The sequence below is a fragment of the Martes martes genome (assembly GCF_963455335.1).
Source record: "Martes martes genome assembly, chromosome: 16".
NCBI lineage: Eukaryota > Metazoa > Chordata > Mammalia > Carnivora > Mustelidae > Martes > Martes martes.
This window is the reverse complement of record NC_137904.1, coordinates 17,332,410-17,358,923: the sequence shown is the minus strand read 5'-3', so window position 1 is coordinate 17,358,923 and position 26,514 is coordinate 17,332,410. Positions and strand designations below refer to the sequence as shown.

Here is a 26,514-nt window from a genome sequence, read left to right as displayed (position 1 = left end):
GAACTTGTAACAGAATATTAAATTATACTCCACTCACGAGAACTCTGCACTTTGCACTTTGGTTAAAGTTTCGTTTAAATTTAAATTTCTAAACTTTTCTTAAGAAATTTAGCTTTATTTGATCTCCTCTTTTCTGAATTGCAGAAATCAGATAAAACTACTTGATAAAAATGACTTCTTGTCATGTTACTAAAGATCCTATAAAAAAGGTTGCTATCTTTGGAGGAACTCATGGGAATGAGTTAACAGGAGTATTTCTAGCTAAGCACTGGCTGGAGAATGGCACTGAGATTCAGAGAACAGGGCTGGAAGTAAAACCATTTATTACCAACCCAAGAGCAGTGAAGAAGTGTACCAGATATATTGACTGTGACCTGAATCGAGTTTTTGACCCTGAAAATCTTGGGTAAGACTATATTTTGTGTTGTATGTATGGGTGTGTGTGAAAAGTGGTACGTGTGAAAGAATATATATATGTAGCACATGATATATAAATCCATACATATAATTGCTGTTATGAATAAGATCACTTTCACTTTTAATCATACTATACTATGAATTTCTCAGTGACCTAAACTGGGCATTCACATGCTCTCATAAACTTTTGAAAGCATCAGACTGTTCTAAATTGATTTTCTTTTTAAATGCATTTGGTAAAGACTGAGACAAAAAATAACAATGGTTTTTATTTTTAAGCCATATCTTTAAAGAAACAGATTTAATGGTCTTATAATTTATTAGTGTTTGGCCACTACACTTGCATTCATATTTGTTAGTTTTCTAGGTGGTTCGCCACTATGTGTTTATACAACTATGTTTATGATAGTACATAAAGTTCTAGTCAGGAATATTGTAATATTTCAATTAATATTTAATGAAAAATGTGAATAAATGCCCACCATGTTCTGAATTTAAATTGCAACTGGCTTATAATACATTGCACACAATATGCAATAATAATACTCTAGGTGTTAATTATGATACATAATATAAATAATAAGTATTTTGCCTTTGTTTACATCTTTGTACTCCTAGTGTAGATATGTAAGCCTCTTAGTACTATTTGCTTCTTATCACTTTCTTTTATTTACCTAAAAATATTGTTAAACACCTACTCTTTATGGGGCACTGTGCCAGGTACCGTGGGAGTACAAAGCTGTGTGCAAAATGGTTTTTGCTGGCAACAAGTGGGAAGACTACTAAGATAGAAGACATGCAAAGGAACGACAAATACAGCACTGATTTATGTACTCATTTTCTAATAAAGACTAAATTCAGTTTAGAGTTTCTTAAATTTAATCTCACAGCCAATCAAAAGATGGTTATGACTTTTAGTACAAGTATGCCTCACTTTATGAAATAGATATTTTCTTTTTTTTTTAAAGGTTTTTTTAAAATTTATTTGACAAAGAGATAGCACAAGTAGGCAGAGCAGCAGGTAGAGGGAGAGGGAGAAGCAGGCTCTCTGCTGAGCAGGGAGCCCAATGTGGGGCTTGAGCCCAGAACCCCGGGATCATGACCTGAGCCAAAGGCAGCTGCTTAACCAACTGAGCCACCCAGGAGCCCCAAGAAATAGATATTTTCTAGGGAAAATTATAATTAGTTATGTTCTGTGAATCAAATAATATTTTTTACTGGCATATATTTTAATTTCAGGAATACTTTATCTTCATGACTGAGCTTATGTTGATACAATTAAGGTTTATCTAGTCACCTGAAATAGCTTTTAACTAACTCTTATAGGAATTTGTTGAAGAATAACTCTTTTAGGCAACTTCTCAAATGTTAACTTCTCAAATAACTCTGAAATGAACAGGGGTGAGTCTTCTTATTATGACCACTCGATAGTGTACATTTTCAATGAGAGCAGTCTTTTAAATTAAATTTTCTAGTTCTTATACTTGAATACTCTTCAGAGGCTAGACAGTTCTCTGTCAGGGTGGTTATAAAACATACAGATAAGCTAATTACATTCTCCAGTCTTCCCTCTCCCAAATCTGTTCCTTTTCCTGTATTTACCCTCTCAGTGATGTCACCAATACCCACCAAATCCCCTATGGAAACCAACTTGGAACCTTCCCTGTTCCTCAAGCCCCATGTCTAGTAAGTCACTAAATCTTCCCATTTATTCAAGTATTGAATATTTTGCAAATCCAATCTTCCTCTGCATTCTCACTTCCTTAGTTTATTTCTTCTGTGGACAGTTAAAGTAGCCTCCTATAGAATCTCAGCATCTAGCCCTACTCCAGTCCTTCCTGCTATTCACTCATAAGGATCATCCTGACCGGCAAATCTTATCATGTCTGTCCTCAGCTGAAAATTCTTCAAAAATCTCCTATCCAGCATAGATTTAAGTAACTTAGTATTGCTGCTGTGCCTTTTCAGAGCTTGCCCCTGCCTGTTGTTTGAGCTTCATCCCTTGGGACTCCTCCTATGAGACCTGGACCCCAGGCGTGAAAACTCAGTGTCCATTATCTTTTAAGACTCCAGTCCTTAGCTCTGAGCAACTGGACGTCTAGCGATGCCAATTATTCACCTGAGGGAGAATTAGAAGCAAATCAGTTGGGGGTAGAGGAAACTCGCAGTGTTGTTCTCTGTATTAACTTTTAAAATGCATATCTGGGTGGCTTAATTGATGGGTGACTGACTCTTGATTGAAGCTTAGGTCATGATCTCAGGGTTCTGGGATAAATCCCCACATCGGGCTCCATGCTCAGAGGAAAGTCTGCTTGAGATTCTTTTTCCCTCTTCCTCTGCTCCTCCACCCTAAAATAAATAAATAAATCTTAAAAAAAATAAAATAAAATGCTTATCTATCCATTAGGAACTGTGTTTGGTTGCATATAAAAACCTGAAAACAGTGGCTTAAATAAATGTTTTCTTTTTCACAAATAAGTGAAGAGGTTGGCAGTCCAGCAATGGTTGCAGTGGTTCAATAATATCATTAGTGTCACAGGTCTCTTCTGTCTTCCCACTGCACCATCCTTACTATGAAGCTTTTGTCCTCATAGTTTTGGTTTATGGTCAAAAATGGCTGCTTCATTTTTGACTGCTTGATTACATTTCAGGCAGAAATTACCCAGGTTCAAACTGTAGGTCCCTTGATGATACCAACAAAAATAGTCAGGGAACAGAAATAGATGAAATTATGAGAAGTGGTTGAATTAAACCATTGTTTAATGAGGAATAATAAACTTACATCATCATCCTGTACAGTAAGAAAAAAAAAGTATCCTACAGAGTAAGAGGAGATAGAGACTCATTTGAGAATTTAATAAAAACTCATCCCAGAAAAAAAAATATATATATGCATATACCTGCAAAATTTTGCATTTTCTTAGAGCTTAACAGACATTGTAAAGCTTGCCATAGACCACTAGTGGTTCCCTGATCTCCATTAGAATCCCTAATTAGATAACATTATCACCTAAGTTTGACTATTTTCATGCGCTAGAAAATCAGCGAGAGGAAGAAATTTAATGTGTGTTTGATGGTCTAGCCCCATAAGATAGCCCAGTGCACATAACTTTTTAAAAACTGTTGATTAAATTAATGAATAAATTTTGTTCAACATTGAAGTCAGATGATAAATTCTATTTGAAATGTCTTTTCTGGGATCAGCCACATAAATGAACTATTATTTGTGAGCAGGCCAATGCATCATTACATAAAATCAAATGGAGAAAAAAAGGAATTTTTTTATTCATGAAGTTTTCAAATAAGTTCCACTTCCCTTACAGATTTTTCATATTAAAGGTTTGGCAACTGTTTCCTTATACACTATGTTCTTATTAGATATTTATGTTATCTTAGCCACAGATGTTGTTAATCTTTTTCTTTCTGCTAATAACAGCAAAAAAATGTCAAAGGATTTGCCATATGAAGTGAGAAGGGCTCAAGAAATAAATCATTTGTTTGGCCCAAAAGACAATGAAGATTCCTATGACATTATTTTTGACCTTCACAACACTACTTCTAACATGGGATGCACTCTTATTCTTGAAGATTCCAGAAATGACTTTTTAATTCAGATGTTTCATTATATTAAGGTAATGTCAATGTTATTAATTTGTATGTTAGTATAATTCCTATACTTTTAAGCCAGTTATAGGTATAAGACTACCAGAAAAGGATCAGGAGAAGAGGGAGTGTCCAAGAGAGATGAGGGAATGAGAAGGACACTAGAATAGAGGCAGTGTTGACAAGCAGGACAAAAGGTGAGGAAATAAGTAAAATAATAAATACAGTGAACAAAATAATGAGACTGTTGTAGATACTTGTGTCTATAAAATTATAAATCTTTTATCCAGACAGCCACCAAGTCATAGGCTATTTGGTAAAATTAATACCAATGTTTAAATTGGTGTGGTTGAAGTAGCTCAATTCTAGTTTTAGGAAGCTCAAGAAATAGTCATTTAATGTTGACTAAAGGTCAGTGTTAAAGGGAGTGGCTCTTTTTATTTCTGCCTTTGTCTGCATTTGATTCAGATACCCCAGCATACATCTGTTCTTCTAGTACTTGATAAAGGTAATCATTTTAAGGCTCAGAAATTTACAGGATGAAAAATTCAGCAATCCAGTGCCTATAGCTAGAGAATTGCTAAACCACAGCAAAACCACAAATAATAAACTCTATGTTTATTTCTGTGTAATGGGTACTCTTCCTTCCAGAGTGCTAGTATGATCTACTGAAAGTTTGACCCACGGAGCCAGGAGAACCTAGGTTTATAAGTGTCTTTTTCTTTTTTTGACAGATAGAGATCACAAGCAGGCAGGGAGGCAGGCAGAGAGAGAAAGAGAGAAGAAAGCAGGCTCCCTGCTCAGCAGAGAGCCCGATGCGGGGCTCGATCTCAGGACCCTAGGATCATGACCGGAGCCAAAGGCAGAGGCTTTAACCCACTGAGCCACCCAGGCACCCCAGAACCTAGGTTTATAATCCTTGCTTTCTTACTCACTAACCTTGGGCAAGATAGCCCACTCCCCAAACTGTGCTTTCCTTGTTGTATAAAATTGGCATAACAGCAACACTTACCCATATGGCTGTTAAAGCCTTAAATGAGAAATATTTAAGTATTTAAAGCATTTACCCTCAAACCTAGCATACAGTAAAGAATAATTGTTATTTTCGTTTCCCTTGAGTTTTTTTTTAATTAAATTTTTTATTTATTTTCAGCGTAACGGTATTCATTGTTTTTTCGCCACACCCAGTGCTCCATGCAATCTGTGCCCTCCCCAATACCCACCACCTGGTTCCCCCACCCTTCCACCCGCCCCCCGTCCCTTGAGTTTTTGATAATAAGTAGATAGTAGTTCTGGTTGGAGATCATAATGAAGCAATTCTTTGTTGCTTATTGAAGGGAGAGTCGAATGCTCTGGTTGCCAGGTGTAGAAGCAGCATGGCTGACATTGTCATCAAAACCTGGAGGAATTTCTTGAGTTCTCACTCAGATAAGTGGAGGTGGGGGAAGTCACCCAACATCTACACAGACCTGGACTGTAGGGGTGGAAACGGAATTCATTATGTGATCAATACAAAGCTAAATAGTAACTGTAACCAGCAGTGAAAACAAAAATAACCAAATCCATCCAGAAGGAAAAATTATTTCCTGTGCTTCGATCATGGTCCTTGAGAATTGTTTAATGTACCTTCTACCCAGAAAGCTATGCAGGATTCAATTTTATATGTAATTCATTGGTGTGTTTTCAAGTTATAATAATAACACTGAATCTTAGAGTATTTCATAAAGCTGTCTTGCTAATCTTGGCTGATGTGGTAAAACATATTGAAGGCATTATTGACTCTCCAGTGGAAAAGAGAACAAAGCAAATGGTCTTTACGTAATAAGAAAGATGTTTTAAATTCTTTTCAGACGTCTTTGGCTCCATTACCCTGCTATGTTTATCTTATTGAACATCCTTCCCTCAAATATGCAACCACTCGTTCTATAGCCAAGTATCCTGTTGGTAAGTCATATTTTCCATTGTCACAACTGCACAAAATATATCCTAGGTGAAACTCTGAGAAAATTATTTTTTAAGAATATTTATAGCTATCTTGCTAATTATTATGGCGTATAACTATCAGTTAATAAGCAAACTAACTCCAGGCAGGCTCTAATTATATCAAATTTCTTCAATTTCATTGAGCAGCTTTCTGCATTCCAGGAGAGAAACAGTGAGCTGAAGGAACTTCAGTCTTTTATAATGAGCAATAAACATGCCTACCTTTTGTCCCTAGAAAGAGATCATCCCCATTTTCCAGGACTGTTCACTATACAAACATTCTTAAAAAATAATCTGGAACCAGGACAGTCAGTGTCTTGCTGGGAAGACATGCAGAAACACAAAAGACCCATGAAAAATCTTGTGTCAACATTCTTCTTAGCACCTGCTTTGCATTCATGTCTCCCATAAACTGTTTGCTATCCATTCATTTGTTGCCCTGAATGTTACTTGGCTGTGAATTCATCTTTGCCTTCTAGCAACTTCCAACATGGAGGTTTGCATACTCAGTCTCTTTTTTCTGTATTCCACTCTCTTCCTGAGTGACCTAACATAGTTGTTTGCAGATATACTACAATCATTAAAATTGCTATCACAACTTAAAATCCTTCTTTGTTAGATCTCAGATGGTTTTAACCAAGAGTAATTTAATTTAAAAACAAGTTGTCAAACAATCTAAGCAAATTTAAAGTCATCCTCGTTATTCAGTTGTTGATAATTTGGTGTAAAATCAGGGATCTCCTGGGACAGGCTAAATATCCAAGTATAGGTAATTATTTGGAACAAACCAAATGCTTAACAATAAAGGATAGAGAGCCTATTTCTCTGGGACACCAAATAAATCAAAAGATTTCCACACTTTAAAAAAGCAGTCTTAGTTTGTGATATTTGTGGGGCAGTGCTGCTCTTAGCTAGAACAAATATCTACCAGTATGTTTGGTCCTAAAAAATAAAGCCAAATCTTTCAAACATTTTAATATGACAGAGTATTAAGATCATCATAAATAGTTGGAAATACTGTATGTTCTCCCTGCAATTTTGCTATTTGGAATATTTTGATACCATCCACTCATTGTGGAAAAAAACACTTAAGGTCAGAGGAAAAACTATCTGCAACTCAACATTTTATTTTATTTTATTTTTTTAAGATTTTATTTATTTATTTATTTATTTGGGGAAGATCGCAAGCAAGGGGAGAGAGAGAAGGAGAGGAGAAGCAGACTCCCCGCTGAGCTGGGAGCCAGATATGGGGGCTTGATCCCAGGACCCTGGGTTCATGACTTGAGCTGAAGGCAGCCCCTTAACTTACTGAGCCACCCAGGTACCCCTCAACATTTTATAATACACCTATAACTTTTGCTCATAGAAACTTGCTCTAGCTTCTATTGACCTTCTACAAGGACTCCTTTTGCATTCTTTTGCCAAGGCACCTAAAATGTGGCAGGATCATTCCAGATAAACTTTATTCCAGAAAGAAGCTGTTTGCTTCAGCCAGCCTTAAGATCATTCCTAGAATCTTCCTTCATTTTCTGTCTGTATCTCTGTCTGTCATGTGTACGTGGGCATGCGCGCACGCGTGCACATACACGGAAGAGAGACTAAACAGAATTTTCTCCTAACTGTCCCAGGTGGACCATGGCCTCATTAGAGACTCAGAAGATTTAATTTTATGACCATTACTTCTTCAGCTCCACTCAGGACTATGCCATGGCCGTTTTCTACAAATCTAAACATTCTTCTCTGACACAGGATCTTGTGTCAAGGTTAATTGCTGGTTTAGAAAATAAGGCCGCCCTATTATCTTCCACTCACAATCAGAAAGGGAAAAAACTGTCAATAACTGACTTCTGGGTCAAATACCCACTCCTAACCATCATAACTTCTCTCCACATAGGACTGCCCCACACCACACCTTCCATCTCCCCCCATCTCCCCCCAGAACAAGGAAGTGTAGAATATTTTTTGGCTGCAAGAAGCTCAAATGGCTTAAGCAATAAGATAAATTTATTATTTTATGTAACAGCTCAACAGCATCATGAGGGGCTAGGTTCTTCTAGACTAGAAAGTCTACCATTGTTAGCATTTTTTTAGCAGCCCCATGGCCACAAGATGTCCACTGTAATTTTAAGCATCATATGCCAACAAGATGATATCTAGTGAGTGAAAGAAAATTCTTAGGAACTCCCCTGCAGACCTATTATAACCACTTGGTTAGAACTGGGTCACATATCCATTCTTAAATCAATTACTAGGGTAATGGGAGTACTCTAATGACTTATATTATTCCACATTTACACCTGTGCTGGAGAAAAGTTCCCTTACCTGGAAGATTGGACACCCAACCAAAATCAGGACTCTGTTAACGGAAGAAGGTAGAATGGCTTTTGGATGGGCAGCCAACAATGTCTTCAACAGCACAGATGTAGACATGTCCTTGAACATGTTTTCACACATCTGTACAAATCATTTATACTCAAGATGCTTACCTCTGCCACACTTATACCACATACTTAAATATATGTCCAAATGTGTGTACAAGGAAGCTAAGCACAGGGGCACCTGGGTGGCTCAGTGGGTTAAGCCTCTGCCTTCGACTCAGGTCATGATCTCAGAGTCCTGGGATAGAGCTCCACATCTGGGTCTCTGCTCAGTGGGGAGCTTGCTTCCCCCTCTCTCTCTGCCTGCCTCTCTGCCTAATTGTGATCTCTCTTTCTCTGTCAAATAAATAAATAAAATCTTAAAAAAAAAAAAAGAAAGAAAGAAAGCTAAGCACAACAAATAAAAAATGTTGATCGGGGCACCTGCATGGCTCAGTGGGTTAAGCCTCGGCCTTCAGCTCTGGTCATGATCCCAGGGTCCTGGGATCAAGTCCCACATGGGGGTGATGGAGGGGGGCGTCCTTGCTCGGCAGGGAGCCTTCTTCTCCCTCTCAAACAAATAAAATTCTTTAAAAAATGCAGATCAAATACAGAAAGATTGTGTGAATCAAGAAATGAGAGAAGTGAGTGAAAATAGAATGGGTGAAAAAGAATGTATATAAATACATATGAATTGTCTGGAAGAGAATGGATGATATTATACTTGGTAAATGGTTTAAAAGTGGAGGAGGTAAGAATTGGAGGAATAACTGTGTTGGAGGGATAACTGTAGGGATTGGAGGGAACAGGAGGGAAGTGACTAGGTATTTGGTATAAGATTGGTTTGGCACTCGGGGCACCTGGGTGGCTCAGTGGGTTAAGCCTCTGCCTTTGACTCAGGTCATGATCTCAGGGTCCTGGGGTCAAGCCCCGCATCGGGCTCTCTGCTCAGCACGGAGCCTGTTTCCCCTTCTCTCTCTGCCTGCTGCTCTGCCTATTTCTGATCTCTCTCTGTCAAATAAATAAGATCTTTAAAAAAAAAAAAAGATTGGATTGGCTAGGAGTGAAAAATAAATACAAATTTATTCTAAGGAAAACTAAAACTGTCACACTATCATGTCAGGATGGGTTGTTATGGTAAGGGTAAGTAAGAATGTTGCTCTAGGATCACATAGTCTGTCATGTTGACTTAAATCCATGGCTCTAGATTTCTGTGACTTAAATGGATGACTTTCCTCAAGTCAAAACTAAATATTAGGTCTATGACAGTTTCTCTTTGTGGCCACTTACTATTTTGTCAATATAAATTTGTCTACTCTGTTTATTAGGTTATGATATTTAAGCATTTTGACAATATTGAAGGAAATTTGAAGAAAAATGACCCCAGGATTTTACTATTCTAATATAACTCTGATATTTTTCCATGTTTTTTCCCAGTCTTGATTCATTATGCTTATAGTATGTACATGCAGATGTTCTGCTTTTATTTTTTGCCTAACATTGTCTCAAATATTTTCCATGATGCTACATGGTCTACCTTTTTAATAATTGTAATGATGGGATTATAGATCTTTATACATTAAAATGATCAATTTTATAATGTGTTGTAATACTCGTTGTATAAATACGACTATTTCCCCTTTTGTACCGAGGTATAGAAGTTGGTCCCCAGCCTCAAGGGGTTCTGAGAGCTGATATTTTGGATCAAATGAGAAAAATGATTAAACATGCTCTTGATTTTATACATAATTTCAATGAAGGTAAGCAAGAGGTAGGAACTGTTTCCTTGTTAGTGTATGTGTGTGTGTGTAAAGAAATCAGAAAAGGGAGCTGAAATGAGCACACAGTGACTTAACCACTGAACACTGAAATAGCAATTGTCAAATTTACCATGCCCATGGTAGATGGCAGATGATTTTTAAAAATGTTATTCACTTCAGCCATTCTTCAGTGACCAGAGTAGACAGTTAAGAAAAGCAGCTACTAAATAAAGCTCTCCAAATAAAATCCTCATTTTCTAATTTCCAGTTTAAAATGCAAATACTAAGAAATTAAAATGTCCAGTAAACGTATAAAAAGATGTCCGATATTACTAGTTATCAGAAAAATGCAAATTAAAATGAAAAACCATTTTCTCCCATTAGAGTGAAAAAAATATTAAAATCTGATAATATTAACTGTTGGTAAGTGTATATGAAAAGAGGATGCTGTCATCCCTGCTGGTTTAAATTGGTAAGGGCAGGGGTGCCTGGGTGGCTCAGTGGGTTAAAGCTTCTGCCTTCGGCTCAGGTCATGATCCCAGAGTCCTGGGATTGAGCCCCGCATCAGGCTCTCTGCTCAGCAGGGAGCCTGCTTCCCCCTCTCTCTCTGCCTACTTGTGATCTCTATCTGATAAAAAAAAAAAAAAATGGTAAGGGCACTTTAATTTTTTTTTTTTAATTTGACAGAAAGAGAGATCACAAGTAGGCAGAGAGAGAGGGGGAAGCAGGCTCCCTGCTGAGCAGAGAGCCTGATGCGGGGCTTGATCCCAGGATCCTGAGATCATGACCTGAGCCGAAGGCAGAGGCTTTAACCCACCGAGCCACCCAGGAGCCCCGGTAAGGGCACTTTAGAGATAATTTTTACAGTATCCACTTTTTAAAATACACAAATCCTGTGATCCAGCCTTTCCATATCTTAAAGAAACACAAACACATGCACACCCAAAACGACATACACAAGGGTGGGTATCAGTGTCATAGTAACAGCAAAACATAGAAATGACCTGAATGTCGATCTATTGGTGAACAATTAAATAAACTAATGTGGTAAGATCTTCAAAATATATTGTTAATTATAGAAAAGAAACTACAGACCAAAACATGCAGTATACCAATTTGCTTAGAATAATAATAATAATAATAGTAATAAATGCTTGCTAGAATACATCTACACATATATCTTAATACACAGGAAAAGTTCTAGAGGAAAATACACCAAACTGATAACCATGATTATTGGGGAGGGGAGTAAAAAAACAGATTAATTTTGTTTCTATTGTTTTCAAGGTGAATGATACATTCATTTATTATTTGTGTTATTAAAAAATAATTAAATGGGGCTGGTAGGGTGATATATGGAACTCTACTATCTGCTTACTTATTTGGTAAATCTAAAACTGCAGCAAAAAAAGTCTTATTAGTTACTAAAAAATGAATTTTTTTCTTTCAAAAGAATATTTTTTTAATTTAAGTTCAATTAGCAAACATATAGTACATCATTAGTTTTTGATGTAGTGTTCAGTGATTCATTAGTTGTGTACAACACCCAGGGTTCATCACATCAATGCCCATCACCCAGTTATCCCATCCCTTCACCCTCTTCCCTTCTGCAACCCTAGGTTTGTTTCCTGGAGGGAGTCAGGAATCTCTCATGGTTTGTCTCCCTCTCTGATTGTCCTTAAAATTTAAAAATAAAGTATAATTAAAATCAAAGAGACCTGAAACTAATATAACACTGTATATTAATTATCCTGGAATTAAATTTTTAAAAACTTAATAAAATTTTAAAAACTTTTGGGGCACCTGGGTGGCTCAGTGGGTTAAAGCCTCTGCCTTCGGCTCAGGTCATGATCCCAGGGTCCTGGGATCAAGCCCCGCATCAGGCTCTCTGCTTGGCAGGGAGCCTGCTTCCCCCTCCCTCTCTCTCTCTGCTGCCTCTCTGCCTACTTGTGATCTCTGTCAAAAAAATAAATAAAATCTTTTAAAATTTTTTTTAAACTTTTAAATATTCCTAAAAGAAAGAGAGAGAGAGAAAATCCTATGGAAATAATTATTCCAGAAGGCTGAATCGAAATTGTTGTGGAGTTGGTCATTATAGTGACAAGGCTGGAGAACAGTTCAGCGTCGTGGGGGATATAATTCCTTAATGTCAGATTGTGCACCCTACTTCAATCACAGGAATTTCTTTTCTGCTTAGGAATCCTTTGACTCCAAAGTCATAAAGACTGAAAATCAAATTTTTACCACCTTTGTCTGAGGACAGGGTCGATAGCATTGAATGGACCAGGTATTGGGAAGGTCACCACTAATTTACAAGAAACCCTTCCAATAATAAGTGTGGGACTACAGTACATTAAGAAATGATGTACCAGGTAGAAGGCCACAAACCTGAGTGGAGAAACATGGTTTCCAAATCGGAGTCCACAGAATCCTACTCCAGGGGTGGGGGTCTCCTAGCTGCCCAGTCGCTCTGGGACAGTTCAAGGACAGTTGCTCCAGAGCAGTTCTACTGTTTTATTGCTCTTCCATGTAATATTTCACTTAAGCAAAAGATTCTACAGTTCAGAAATGTTAAACCACTATAACTTTTTAGTTTGGTGGCTTTTTAACTAACATGGAAAGAGCACAATTACCCAAAGAATGCTGACAAAGAGATAACCACCTAGAGAAAAATCTCTAGAAATGTGCAGAAGAGCTCTGTCCTTGACTCCGTGCTACTCAAAATTGTCAGTAAGTTGTATAAAGATATATGTGACATGCTTATATATAAATGAAAGGTGGCTGGAAGCTTGCAGGAAAATATTCGGGGTCAGGAGGTGGATCCAAAAAGTCCTGACAGTCTTTAACAATTGTCTGAAGCAAATGCTTTAAGTTAAATACATTACAGGTACAAAGTTTGCTTTTATGTTTAAAAAAAAAAATCCAGGAGGTGATGGTCTCTCTCCTGCATTGAATAAACACTACTTGGGGAACTGTGAATAAAGTCTGAGTCCATATTAGTGGTTAGCCAAGGAGTAAATTAAGAATGCTAAAAGGTTTGAAAACCAAAATAAGAGTAATCCCTAAGACACACACAGAACTTGAGTTTACAAAGTACCTTCACATAGAACCTCATGAATGTGACCACGTAGGAGTAGTGAATAAGAATATTTAGCTCAGCAAAAGAAGACTTTATATTGGAGTTTTAGAAGTGTTATATTGGAAAGCAGTTAGACTTGTTTTCTGTGACTGAGGGCAGAGTAGAATCAGTGGGGTAGAGTTACCTACAGACATAAATTTCTAATTAACAACACTGACCACACTTTGTGAAGCTGTCCGAGCTAGAGTAAGATGACCACCAGTGGGCCAGAAAGAGATGGAGAATACTCAAGCACTGATGAAGTTAAGCATTTGAGGCTCCTTCAGACTCTGAGATTCAAAGTAGCAAAAACATGCTACTTTATTTTCTACCACTTTTTCCTTTACTCCCAATGGACCTTCTGCTTTAAAGAGAGGACACCTGATAAGTTTCCATCTTCCCCTGAAAGGTGGGGTAGATTGTAAAAATGGCCACAAATTCTTTCTTTCTCTGCGTCCATGTTCTTACAATGTGCTGTTTTAGATCCTTCTACCAAGAAATGGAGTCTATTTCCCTACCTCCTGAATCTTACATGTTTTGTGCCACAGAAGAAATTTGAAAAGGACTTGCCTTCTGGGGGTTGCTCTCTTGCTCCCCTTGCCAGTATGTGGATCAGCCTGGCCTAGCCTCTTAAATAATGGGGGGTTATGAATCAGAGGACTCAGACACCCTAGCTCTAGACAATAGGCCTGTCAGATGCCAGACATGAGAGTAAGACCATCTTAGATCATCCAGCCCCCAGCTGACCTGCCAGTTTACCACAAACACATGAGCAAGCCAGACTAAACCAGAAAAACTTCTCAAACAACCCACAGAGTCATGACTAAATTGAAGGTCCTTGTATGACACCATTGTGTTTGGGGGAGTGTGTTAAGCAGCAAAAACTAACTGATACAGAAGCGATCACAGGTTACCACATTCCAACCCTGGCTGCACTTTCTGCTCTAAAGACAAAAGAAGATTTTTCTTTGAGTTGCAACCATAGTGCACTACGAGCCCTATGTTGGATGAAACTTCATCCTGTTTACTCAAGGTTGCCTGGTATACATGTACACTACTTCTTTTCCAAGTTTCTGGGCTGTTTGATGTTGCTGCATCTTTGGAAGGAGGACCCCACTGTTGGCAGGTTGCCTGTTTCCCTGTGTCTCACAATACTATGTTAAAAGAAGGGGCACAATGCTGAAGCCATCTAACCTGCTGGAAGTCCTCCTGAGGTTGTGTGATCATAGAATGTCAAAGCTGGAAGGAACCTCCAATATAAGATAAGATAAGATAATTCAAAATCTTCATTTGACAGGTGAAGAAAGTGAGCCTCAAGAAGTTAAGCATCTTGCTCAAGATTACACAGCTGGATTAAAGCCTGGGTATCTTGACTTCCATCCTAGCCTCTTTTTCTCCCACACTGGCTTCTCAAGTCCTGTTATCTACTTCTATCCATTAGTGTATTTGTGGACAATGTACCAATAGGAGTAGTTTGAGAACTTCTTTTGGCCCGATGTTGTTTATGAATATCCTTAACTAAAATGGTATGTTCTTGTAACTGTCTTCATTTTTTGGTTGTTGTTGTTTTTACCTTAAAGTGTCAACTTCCTTTTTTTTCAAGAGGCATTTTTAGTCACCAAATATACATATTGTTTTCACCATAGGGAAAGAATTTCCTCCATGTGCTATTGAAGTCTATAAAATAATGGAGAAAGTTGATTATCCCAGGAATGAAAATGGAGATATTGCTGCTATTATCCACCCTAATCTGCAGGTAACATTTGCTGTTTCTTTAAAGTATTCAAAATAATGATGCTCCACCTTCCAATAGAACTTTATAGTTTATAAACCATTTTACATACATTAGCTCATTTGTGTTCTCAAAAACCCTACAGTATAGGTAGGGTATTTAAACATTCATTCAGTAAATATTTACTGAGTAGATCCGTGCTGGCTCTGGGGGTACACAAATACTTTTGTGGTATTTACAAAGCAGATATACTAAATGCTAAACCGTGGTTTAGAAATCAAGATAACCAGATGCTATAACAGAATAATGATGTAGGGAGGAAGGGGTCAGGCAAGGCCTCTCAGGGAAGGTGAAATTCCTGCCCAAGTGCAATGGGCAGGAATCAGTGTATCTATTTTAACTTAAGGAAACTGAGGTTCACACAGGCTTCCACTTATGGAATGGATAAGTCACAGTGTAAAAGGCAGAACACAGGGAATATGGTCAATGCTATTGTAATAGTGTTGTACTCTGACAGTAGCTACGCTTGGGGTGAGCATAGTATAAAGTATAAACTGTGCTGTACACCTAAAACTAGTGTAACACTGTGTGTCAACTACATTCAAAAAAAAAATTTTTTTAAAGAAAACAGAGGCTCAGAAGTTAGATCTTCCCCATAGTCCTGTAGCTATCCATGGCAGATCTAGAACTAATGTTCTTTGCAGTTTGATCACATTGCTGCCACCTCCCTGCTCTCCATACTGAATAAGTTAGAGCAAAGCATTCAAATTTCTTCCTTTGCAATGTTTTCAGCCACATTCTTCACTCTCCTCAGAACCCTAGTATCTGTTCCTTGTCTGGCTTGATCAATTATGGCATAGTTAAGGGAGAAGAAAAGGCTCTTGGAAGAGTTTAAAGCTGGGAAAGGCAACGGTAGAAAAAAGGAGGAACAAAGATTCCAAAAAGCTAAAACATCCATTCCCATTGTGAGTACCCTACTCACCCTTAGACATCAGAGATGGAGGAGACCTGGTGGATTATCTAATCTGGGGCTTTAAGCTCTGGCTACACATTGCCTAAGAGAGCCTTTGAAAGATAATGATGCCAGGATCCCACTCAGATAATCCGATCTTATTGGCCTGAGTAATCAAGGTGGAGAACCACTGATCCAGTTCAGATTCCTATTTAATGACCCTAATACTAGTCATCCAGACTTACAACTTAAAAAAGTAGCCTGCCCGGGGGGAGGAGTCAAGATGGTGGAGAAGTGGCAGGCTGAGACGACATCGGGTAGCAGGAGATCAGCTAGATACCTTATCTAACCATTGTGAACACCTACAAATCCAATGGGAAATCGAAGAGAAGAAGAGCAACAATTCTAGAAACAGAAAATCGATCACTTTCTGAAAGGTAGGACCTGCGGAGAAGTGAATCCAAAGCGATGGGAAGATAGACCCCGGGGGGAGGGGCCGGCTCCCGGCAAGCGGCGGAGCAACGGAGCACAAAATCGGGACTTTTAAAAGTCGGCTCCACTGGGAGACATTGCTCCAGAGGCTAAACTGGGGGGAAACCCAGGCGGGGTCAGCATAACCCCAGGTCCCGTGGGGTCACAGAAGGACCGGGGGTGTCTGAGTGCCACAGAGCTCGCAGGTATTAGAGCGGGGAAGCTGGCTACAGCGACAAAGCCGAGGAGTGAGCTCTCAGCCCGGGGTTACCTTGTGCCGGTCGCAGGCTGGGTGGGCTCAGAGCGCAGCGGGAGGCCACGGAGACGGAAGCGACTGGACGCTTTTCTCCAGGTTCCAGCAATTGATTGCTTTCCTCAAGGCACGACCGCAGGCCAGGGAGGCGGGGCGGTTGGGTGCTTTTCTCTGAGGGCGCACTGAGGAGCGGAACCCCAAGCTCTCGGCTCCTCTGGGCGGAGAGATTGGGAGGCCGCCATCTTCATTCCCGTCCTCCGGAACTCTACGGAAAGCGCTCAGGGAACAAAAGCTCCCGAAAGCAAACCCGAGCGGATTACTTAGCCCGGCCCCTGGCAAGGGCGGTGCAATTCCGCCTGCGGCAAAGACACTTGAGAATCACCAGAACAGGCCCCTCCCCCAGAAGATCAACAAGAAACCCATCCAAAACCAACTTCACTCACCAAGAACAGCGGAATTTCACAGCAGGAGAAAGCAAATCTTATCTGGACAAAATGACAAGGCAGAAAAACTCACCTCAAAAAAAAACAAGAGGCTGTACCGAAGGCTGGAGACCTAATCAATACGGACATTGGTAACATGACAGATCTAGAGTTCAGAATGACAATTCTCAAGGTTCTAGTCAGGCTCGAAAAAGGCATAGAAGATATTAGAGAAACCCTCTCCAGAGAGATAAAAGCCCTTTCTGGAGAAATAAAAGAACTAAAATCTAACCAAGTTGAAATCAAAAAAGCTATTAATGAGGTGCAATCAAAAATGGAAGCTCTCACTGCTAGGATAAATGAGGCAGAAGAAAGAATTAGTGACATAGAAGACCAAATGACAGAGAATAAAGAAGCTGAGCAAAAGAGAGACAAACAAATACTGGACCACGAGGAGAGAATTCGAGAGATAAGCAACACCATAAGACGACACAACATTAGAATAATTGGGATTCCAGAAGAAGAAGAAAGAGGAGCAGAAAGTATATTGGAGACAATTATTGGAGAGAATTTCCCTAATATGGCAAAGGGAACAAACATCAAAATCCAGGAGATGCTAAGAACGCCCCTCAAAATCAATAAAAATAGGTCCACACCTCGTCACCTGATAGTAAAATTTACAAGTCTTAGCAACAAAGAGAAAATCCTGAAAGCAGCCCAGGAAAAGAAGTCTGTAACATACAAGGGTAAAAACATTAGATTGGCAGCGGACCTATCCACAGAGACCTGGCAGGCCAGAAAGAACTGGCATGATATATTCAGAGCACTAAATGAGAAAAACATGCAGCCAAGAATACTATATCCGGCTAGGCTATCATTGAAAATAGAAGGAGAGATAAAGAGCTTCCAGGACAAACAAAAGCTGAAAGAATTTGCAAACACCAAACCAGCTCTACAGGAAACATTGAAAGGAGTCCTCTAAGCAAAGAGAGACCCTAAAAGTAGTAGATCAGAAAGAAACAGAGACAATATACAGTAACAGTCACTTTACAGGCAATACAATGGCACTAAATTCATATCTCTCAATAGTTACCCTGAATGTTAATGGGCTCAATGCCCCAATCAAAAGACACAGGGTATCAGAATGGATAAAGAAACAAAACCCATGAATATGCTGCCTACAAGAAACTCATTTTAGACCCGAAGACATCTCCAGATTTAAAGTGAGGGGGTGGAAAACAATGTACCATGCTAATGGACATCAGAGGAAAGCTGGGGTGGCAATCCTTATATCAGATCAATTAGATTTTAAGCCAAAGACTATAATAAGAGATGAGGAAGGACACTATATCATACTCAAAGGGTCTGTCCAACAAGAAGACCTAACAATCTTAAATATCTATGCCCCTAACATGGGAGCAGCCAACTATATAAACCAATTAATAACAAAATCAAAGAAATACATCAACAGTAATACAATAATAGTACGGGACTTTAACACTCCCCTCACTGAAATGGACAGATCATCTAAGCAAAAGATCAACAAGGAAATAAAGGCCTTAAATGACACACTGGACCAGATGGACATCACAGATATATTCAGAACATTCCATCCCAAAGCAAGAGAATATACATTCTTCTCTAGTGCACATGGAACATTCTCCAGAATAGACCACATCCTGGGTCATAAATCAGGTCTCAATCGGTACCAAAAGATTGAGATCATTCCCTGCATATTTTCAGACCACAATGCTCTGAAGCTAGAACTCAATCACAAGAGGAAATTTGGAAAGAACGCAAATACATGGAGACTAAACAGCATCCTTCTAAAAAATGAATGGGTCAACCAGGAAATTAAAGAAGAATTGAAAAAATTCATGGAAATAAATGATAATGAAAACACAACAGTTCAAAATCTGTGGGACACAACAAAGGCAGTCCTGAGAGGAAAATATATAGCGGTGCAAGCCTTTCTCAGGAAACAAGAAAGGTCTCAAATACACAACCTAACCCTACACCTAAAGGAGCTGGAGAGAGAACAACAAAGAAAGCCTAAACTCAGCAGGAGAAGAGAAATCATAAAGATCAGAGCAGAAAGCAATGAAATAGAAACTAAAAAAACAATAGAACAAATCAACAAAACTAGGAGCTGGTTCTTTGTAAGAATCAATAAGATTGACAAACCCCTGGCCAGACTTATCAAAAAGAAAAGAGAAAGGACCCAAATAAATAAAATCATGAATGAAAGAGGAGAGATCACAACCAACACCAAAGAAATACAAACAATTATAAGAACATACTACGAGCAACTCTACGCCAACAAATTTGGCAATCTGGAAGAAATGGATACATTTCTAGAGACATGTAAACTACCACAACTGAACCAGGAAGAAATAGATAACCTGAACAGACCCATAACCAGTAAGGAGATTGAAACAGTCATCAAAAATCTCCAAACAAACAAAAGTCCAGGACCAGATGGCTTCCCAGGGGAATTCTACCAAACATTTAAAGAAGAATTAATTCCTATTCTCCTGAAACTGTTCCAAAAAATAGAAATGGAAGGAAAACTTCCAAACTCATTCTATGAGGCCAGCATCACCTTGATCCCAAAACCAGACAAGGATCCCACCAAAAAAGAGAATTACAGACCCATATCCTTGATGAACACAGATGTGAAAATTCTCACCAAAATACTGGCCAATAGGATCCAACAGTACATTAAAAGGATTATTCACCACGACCAAGTGGGATTTATTCCAGTGCTGCAAGGTTGGTTCAACATCCGCAAATCCATCAATGTGATACAATACATTAATAAAAGAAAGAGTAAGAACCATATGATACTCTCAATAGATGCTGAAAAAGCATTTGACAAAGTGCAGCATCCCTTCCTGATTAAAACTCTTCAAAGTGTAGGGATAGAAGGCACATACCTCAATATTATCAAAGCCATCTATGAAAAACCCACTGCAAATATCATTCTCAATGGAGAAAAACTGAAAGCTTTTCCGCTAAGGTCAGGAACACGGCAGGGATGTCTGTTATCACCACTGCTGTTCAACATAGTACTAGAAGTCCTAGCCTCAGCAATCAGACAACAAAAAGAAATTAAAGGCATCTGAATCAGCAAAGAGGAAATCAAACTCTCACTCTTTGCAGGTGATATGATACTTTATGTGGAAAACCCAAAAGAATCCACTCCAAATCTGCTAGAACTCACACAGGAATTCAGTAAAGTGTCAGGATATAAAGTCAATGCACAGAAATCAGTCGCATTTCTTTACACTAACAACAAGACAGAAGGAAGAGAAATTGAGGAGTCAGTCCCATTTACAATCGCACCCAAAACCATAAGATACCTAGGAATAAATCTAACCAAAGAGGCAAAGAATCTATACTCAGAAAACTATAAAGTACTCATGAAAGAAATTGAGGAAGACACAAAGAAATGGAAAAATATTCCATGCTCATGGATTGGAAGAACAAATATTGTGAAAATGTCTATCCTATCTAAAGCAATCTACACATTTAATGCAATCCCTATCAAAATCCCATCCATTTTTTTAAAAGAAATAGAACAAATAATCCTAAAATTTATATGGAACCAGAAAAGACCTCGAATAGCCAAAGGAATATTGAAAAAGAAAGCCAAAGTCGGTGGCATCACAATTCCAGACTTCAAGCTCTATTACAAAGCTGTCATCATCAAGACAGTATGGTACTGGCACAAAAACAGACATATAGACCAATGGAACAGAATAGAGAGCCCAGAAATAGACCCTCAACTCTATGGTCAACTAATCTTCGACAAAGCAGGAAAGAATATCCAATGGAAAAAAGACAGCCTCTTCAACAAATGGTGCTGGGAAAATTGGACAGCCACGTGCAGAAAAATGAAATTGGACTATTTCCTTACACCACACACGAAAATAGACTCAAAATGGATGAAGGACCTCAATGTGAGAAAGGAATCTATCAAAATCCTTGAGGAGAATGCAGGCAGCAACCTCTTTGACCTCAACCGCAGCAACTTCTTCCTAGGAACATCGCCAAAGGCAACAGAAGCAAGCGCAAAAATGAACTATTGGGATTTCATCAAGATCAAAAGCTTTTGCACAGCAAAGGAAACAGTTAACAAAACCAAAAGACAACTGACAGAATGGGAGAAGATATTTGCAAATGACATATCAGATAAAGGGCTAGAATAAATAATCCAGTCAAGAAATGGGCAGAGGACATGAACAGACATTTCTGCAAAGAAGGCATCCAGATGGCCAACAGACACATGAAAATATGCTCCACATCACTCGGCATCAGGGAAATACAAATCAAAACCACATGAGATACCACCTCACACCAGCCAGAATGGCTAAAATTAACAATCAAGAAATGACAGATGCTGGCAAGGATGCGGAGAGAGGGGAACCCTCCTACACTGCTGGTGGGAATGCAAGTTTGTGCAACCACTCTGGAAAACACTGTGGAGGTTCCTCAAAAAGTTGAAAATAGAGCTACCCTATGACCAGCAATTGCACTACTGGGTATATATCCTAAAGATACAAACATGGTGCTCCGAAGGGACACGTGCACCCGAATGTTTATAGCAGCAGTGTCCACAATAGCCAAACTGTGGAAAGAGCCTAGATGTCCATCAACAGATGAATGGATAAAGAAGATGTGGTATATATACATAATGGAATACTATGCAGCCATCAAAAGACATGAAATCTTGCCATTTGCAACGACGTGGATGGAACTAGAGGGTATCATGCTTAGCGAAATAAGTCAATCGGAGAAAGACAACTATCATATGATCTCTTTGATATGAGGAAGTGGAGATGCAATGCGGGGGGGTTGGGGGGAGGTAGGAAAAGAAAAAATGAAAAGATGGGATTGGAAGGGAGACAAACCATAAAAGACTCAATCTCAAAAAACAGACTGAGTGTTGCTGGGGGGAGGGGGGACGGGAGAGGGTGGTGGGGAAATGGACATTGGGGAGGGTATGTGCTATGATGAGTGCTGTGAAATGTGTAAACCTGGCGATTCACAGACCTGTACCCCCGGGGATAAAAATAAATTATATGTTTATTAAAATAAAAAAAAATGTAGCCTGCCCAAAAATACAGATAATTGGAACAAATTGTGCTTGGTGCCTTTGTGGGATCCAGGTAGACACCAGAAGGAACCTTGGGCAGTGATTTAAAGGAAAGAAAGATAAAGATTGAGGGAGAAAGAGGAAGTCCTACAGATAACAAAAATAGCAAGTCCAGAAACAGAGGCCAAGATGTTGATGTCCTAATTGACTACAACACAGGATTTTTAAAAGAATTTGTATTCCTCGGGGATCCTTGAATAGTACAAAAATCATCTTGGGGAGGCTGAGAAGTGAGGCAGAGAACAGTTAACAAACAGGGTTAGTGGTAGGTGTTGAAAGGAAGGTTAGTGTTGTTCTGATGGCTCTGTATTCTACAAGGAAAAGTGATTCATTAGTTATTGCAAAAATATATTTGAATGACTAAGCCTATTCTAGGCCCTGAGATTCAAGATAGACAAAGTCCCTCATGGAGCTTCCATACCAATCAGGGGAGAACACACCATGAGTGAGTAAACAATACATAAACCAGTTCATTTCAAATTGTAATGAGTACTATAAAAGAAATAAACAGAATAATGGAGGCTAGCAGATGGTTGCTATTAGATGAAATGGTCTGAAAGAGCCATCTCTGAGATGATGGCATTGAAGCTGGATCCTGGCCCACGAGAAGTCAACCATGTGGAAAACAAGTCCAGAGACCCTGGGGCTGGGAAAAACTTGGAGTGTTTGAGGACCAGCAAGACCAGTGTCAGTGTAGAGTAGGGGGTGAACAGAGAGGATAGTAGGCCCTGGAGCTAGAGACACAGTCCAGGTTTTATGCTAAGAGTGATGGTTCTTAATCAGGATGGTCACTGGAGTGACCTCAAGGATGTCCCCCCAAATGCTGGGAGCCCATTACAAAAGCACCAACACAGTACTTCTCAAACTTAGACCACAGGAGGGGTGCCTGAGTGGCCTAGTCAGTCGAGCATCTCTGCCTTCGGCTCAGGTCATGATCTCAGACTTCTGGAATCGAGTCCCATGTTAGGCTCCCTGCTCAGCTGGGAGTCTGCTTCTCCCTCTGCCTGCTGCTCCCCCAGTGCTTTCTCTCTCTGTCAAATAAATAAATAAAATCTTAAACAAAACAAAACTTAGGCCACAGTAGAATCACCTGAGGAGCTTTGAAAAATCTTGATTCCCAGGTCCCATCCCCGGAGATTCTGATTAAATTCATCAAGGTGGGCACCGGATATCAGTTAGGCTCACCAGGTGATTTTCCCATGGCTCCAGTCTGGGTAGCCCGCCTGACCTTGGCATCACTGCAGGTGTGGTAAAGCAGCTGTGTCACTTGTTCCAGAGGCACATCTCTGGCTGCAAATCACTGGTCCAGAGCAGCTTTTCACACACTGTCCTACAGAGTCACCTGGGGCTTTGAAAAACAAAACCAGCCAACAGGGAACTATAAATAGTGAAGCGAGGGAGGTGTGTGATGGAATCATGCACCTTTGTTCCATATTCTGTGCTTACCCGACTCTCTACTGTGCATATCCCAACTCATAGAACAGTGCATAAAAATGAATAAAGTTTACTCTATGTAAATTTTGAAATAAATGTTTTAAAATTAATGGTGCCTTAGCCCCACCCTTGAGATTCTAGTTTCATGTATCTGTGGTGCAGGCAGCCCTTCTACTCATCTATATTTTTTAAACACCCCAGGTGATTATAATGTGCAATCGTGGTTGAGAAAATTGCCATAATGCAGTCCTCCCCAAACTTTAATGTTGTGCATGTAAATATCTGGAGATTTGTTAACACGAAGATTTTGATTTAGCAAGTTTGCAGTGGGGAATGAAATTGTGCTTTTCTAATAAACTCCCATGTGCTCCTGGGAAATGTTAGAAATGCAGACTCATGGGCTCTGCCCCAAACCCATAGAATCCAAATCTGCATTTTAACAAAATCCATACACCACATGCAAACATGTCAAAGTTTGGGAAGAACTGGTTTAGGGTTCCTGTGGTGTGACAGCATTTGGGTTTGAGGGCTCAGAGGTCCAGATCCCTGGTGTGGGACATTTCAGATAACTCCGTTTTTACCACGGAATACACTCACCTTATCCTAGATTTGCCCCAGCCCACCCCCACTGTCTATGCTTGAAGCCCATCCAAGTAGAATCCCTTTGCAGGCAGGCACAGTGGTACCATTTTCACATCCCCAGCAGGATAATGCCCAGCACACTGAAGGGTCTTAATGGTATTTCCTAAATTTTGCTGAGCAGGTAGAATATACACTTACAGAGACACGTGTTATTTTTGTCCTTTCATACTCTAAATCTCCTTGGCAACATTCAAGACAAACTTGGTATTGAGGCAAACTCTAATTACATGTATCAGTTATAAAAATTAAATGCGAACTCTTAAAACTGCAGCCCAAAGTAATGGTTCGGCCTCAGTTTAGTGAGATCATGGTGTGCTTCCTAACACTGTCCGGTATCTCCTTATTTATACAGTGCTACAATCTGTTAGTTGTCTAGAACCCGGCTTAAAACTTTAAAAACAAGGAAAAAAAACAAATGTAACTTACGTTATTTTAATTGTTTCCTGAGAGGATCAAGACTGGAAACCGCTGCACCCTGGGGATCCTGTGTTTTTAACTCTTGACGGACAGATAATTCCATTGGGCGGAGACGATACTGTGTACCCAGTGTTTGTAAATGAGGCTGCGTATTATGAAAAGAGAGAAGCTTTTGCAAAGACAACCAAACTAACACTCAGTGCAAAGAGTATTCGCTGCTCTTTACATTAGGAATCACTTCTAACCCCCTGTGTACAGTATTTCTACTAGTTTGTAAGCTCTTGAAGGGCAGGATTGTGCCTTCTTCAGCTTCATACCCGTAGCACCTAGTCCAGTGCCTTGCACACAGTGGGCATTGAGGCAAATTTTCTGAATGAATGAATAAATGAATTAATGAGTATCTTTAAAAGTATCATATTGGATTGGTAGCTTATTCAAAGAGGTACATTTCTTATTTCTGTATAGCTCCTTATATATTATACTTTGATAGTTTAAGATTCTGAATAAAACCACCTTTAAATTCACATTTCAAAATTGAAATGGATATTATCTAAAGAAGTTATTAATTTGAGCATAGAATTAAATGCGTTTTCAAGTAATGTATAAATGCTACTAGAAACTAATGATGCAGACTTGGCAATTTTTAAATTTTTCACATTTGAATTAATGATAATATATTAAGTATCCCATCTGTAAACTTTACCAATAGTTGTGATATCCATAGGAGGTTTTTAATTGCTCTTTTGAAGATGAAATGTGAACAAGAAATGGCTGATTAGAAACTGAATAGACCTCTGTCCACAGAAAGACAGTAACCCACACACAGCATCGCTGCTCTCACATGGTTGCTTGTTCCGCGCTGACCTCCGGGAGCAGGGAGCCTCCTCCAGACATCTCACAAGCGCCTTGGGAAGCTAACATCCCTTCCCAACTTGGGAAAATCTGGAAGAGGCATAGTCCTCCAACTGTCGCTTCTCAGTTTGAAGGAATGCACTTGACTTTGTCCCCAGCCAACACGTGAGGAAGTCTTTGGACTCCTACAGCATATGTGGTGAAGACAGAAATAAATAGCAGACGGCAGTGGACACTAGTGGAAATGTGACCCAAACTCATGCCTCTGATCAAATGCATTCTTTCAAGAAAGTGCCCATGATTGAAGTGCCCAAATCCCTCTCCTCTCTTGTTTTTTCTCCTCAAAGTTCTCCCTCTCCCTCCAGCGCCTACAGGAACCGTGCCTGTCTCCTCTCTTAGGCCCCCACGGCCAAGTTAAAGAGAGTTTTTATCCTATGATTTGGACCCAAATGAACCCATGTTTATGGTTTCAAATATATGTACCAAAATCATACTAATATTTATTGGAAACAAAGATATCTCATTCTTCCAGAGCAAATCCAATTTCATTAAGCCAATTTCATTTTCATATTTAGTGTTTTATAAAGTCCAAGTAAACTGTTTCTAAATTTATCAGCACCAATATTTTTGTACTTTGCCAAAATGATTTTTATTGGAATAAACTCTCTTCCTTCTGAATTCTGAAGTAAAAATTCAATTTATCAATGAGCTTTCATACATAACAAGTTTTACCAATCTTCCTTCCCCCACTGTGAAAATGCCTTCTGTTTTATGTCCAAGTCCAATTTTTCTGGGTCAGTTTTTTCCAGATGTAAATATTGACCAGAGTCCTTTTACTCTTCCATCAAATTTTAGTTACCTATAAAATTTTACCAATGCAGTCTTATTTATTCTGACTCAGTATTTACTGAATTCAGAGTTTCTAAATTAAATGTGATTTTTT

General features: G+C 39.2%; 1 protein-coding gene across 3 annotated transcripts; it reads left to right on the top strand.

The window, feature by feature from the left end:
- On the top strand, positions 1-26,514 carry ASPA (aspartoacylase). Of its 3 annotated transcripts, none has more exons than XM_080827055.1 (6): positions 1-406; positions 3,854-4,049; positions 5,871-5,964; positions 10,013-10,120; positions 14,885-14,994; positions 24,753-26,514. In XM_080827055.1, exons 1-6 carry the CDS (start codon positions 171-173, stop codon positions 24,948-24,950), a joined length of 942 nt encoding a protein of 313 aa, XP_080683181.1. In that variant the 5' UTR covers positions 1-170; the 3' UTR covers positions 24,951-26,514. The 3 variants fall into 3 exon arrangements, with proteins under 3 accessions (XP_080683181.1, XP_080683182.1, XP_080683183.1); XM_080827056.1 differs by having other exon boundaries at positions 12-406; positions 10,019-10,120; positions 24,753-26,247; XM_080827057.1 differs by having other exon boundaries at positions 12-406; positions 25,524-26,241.

Bases quoted from the DNA above. Each gene is read 5' to 3' on its own strand.
- ASPA (XM_080827055.1), top strand. From the start codon at position 171: ATGACTTCTTGTCATGTTACTAAAGATCCTATAAAAAAGGTTGCTATC. The intron at 10,121-14,884 runs GTAAGCAAGAGG...TTTTCACCATAG, and splicing joins TATACATAATTTCAATGAAG to GGAAAGAATTTCCTCCATGT. The intron at 14,995-24,752 runs GTAACATTTGCT...GTTTCCTGAGAG, and splicing joins TTATCCACCCTAATCTGCAG to GATCAAGACTGGAAACCGCT.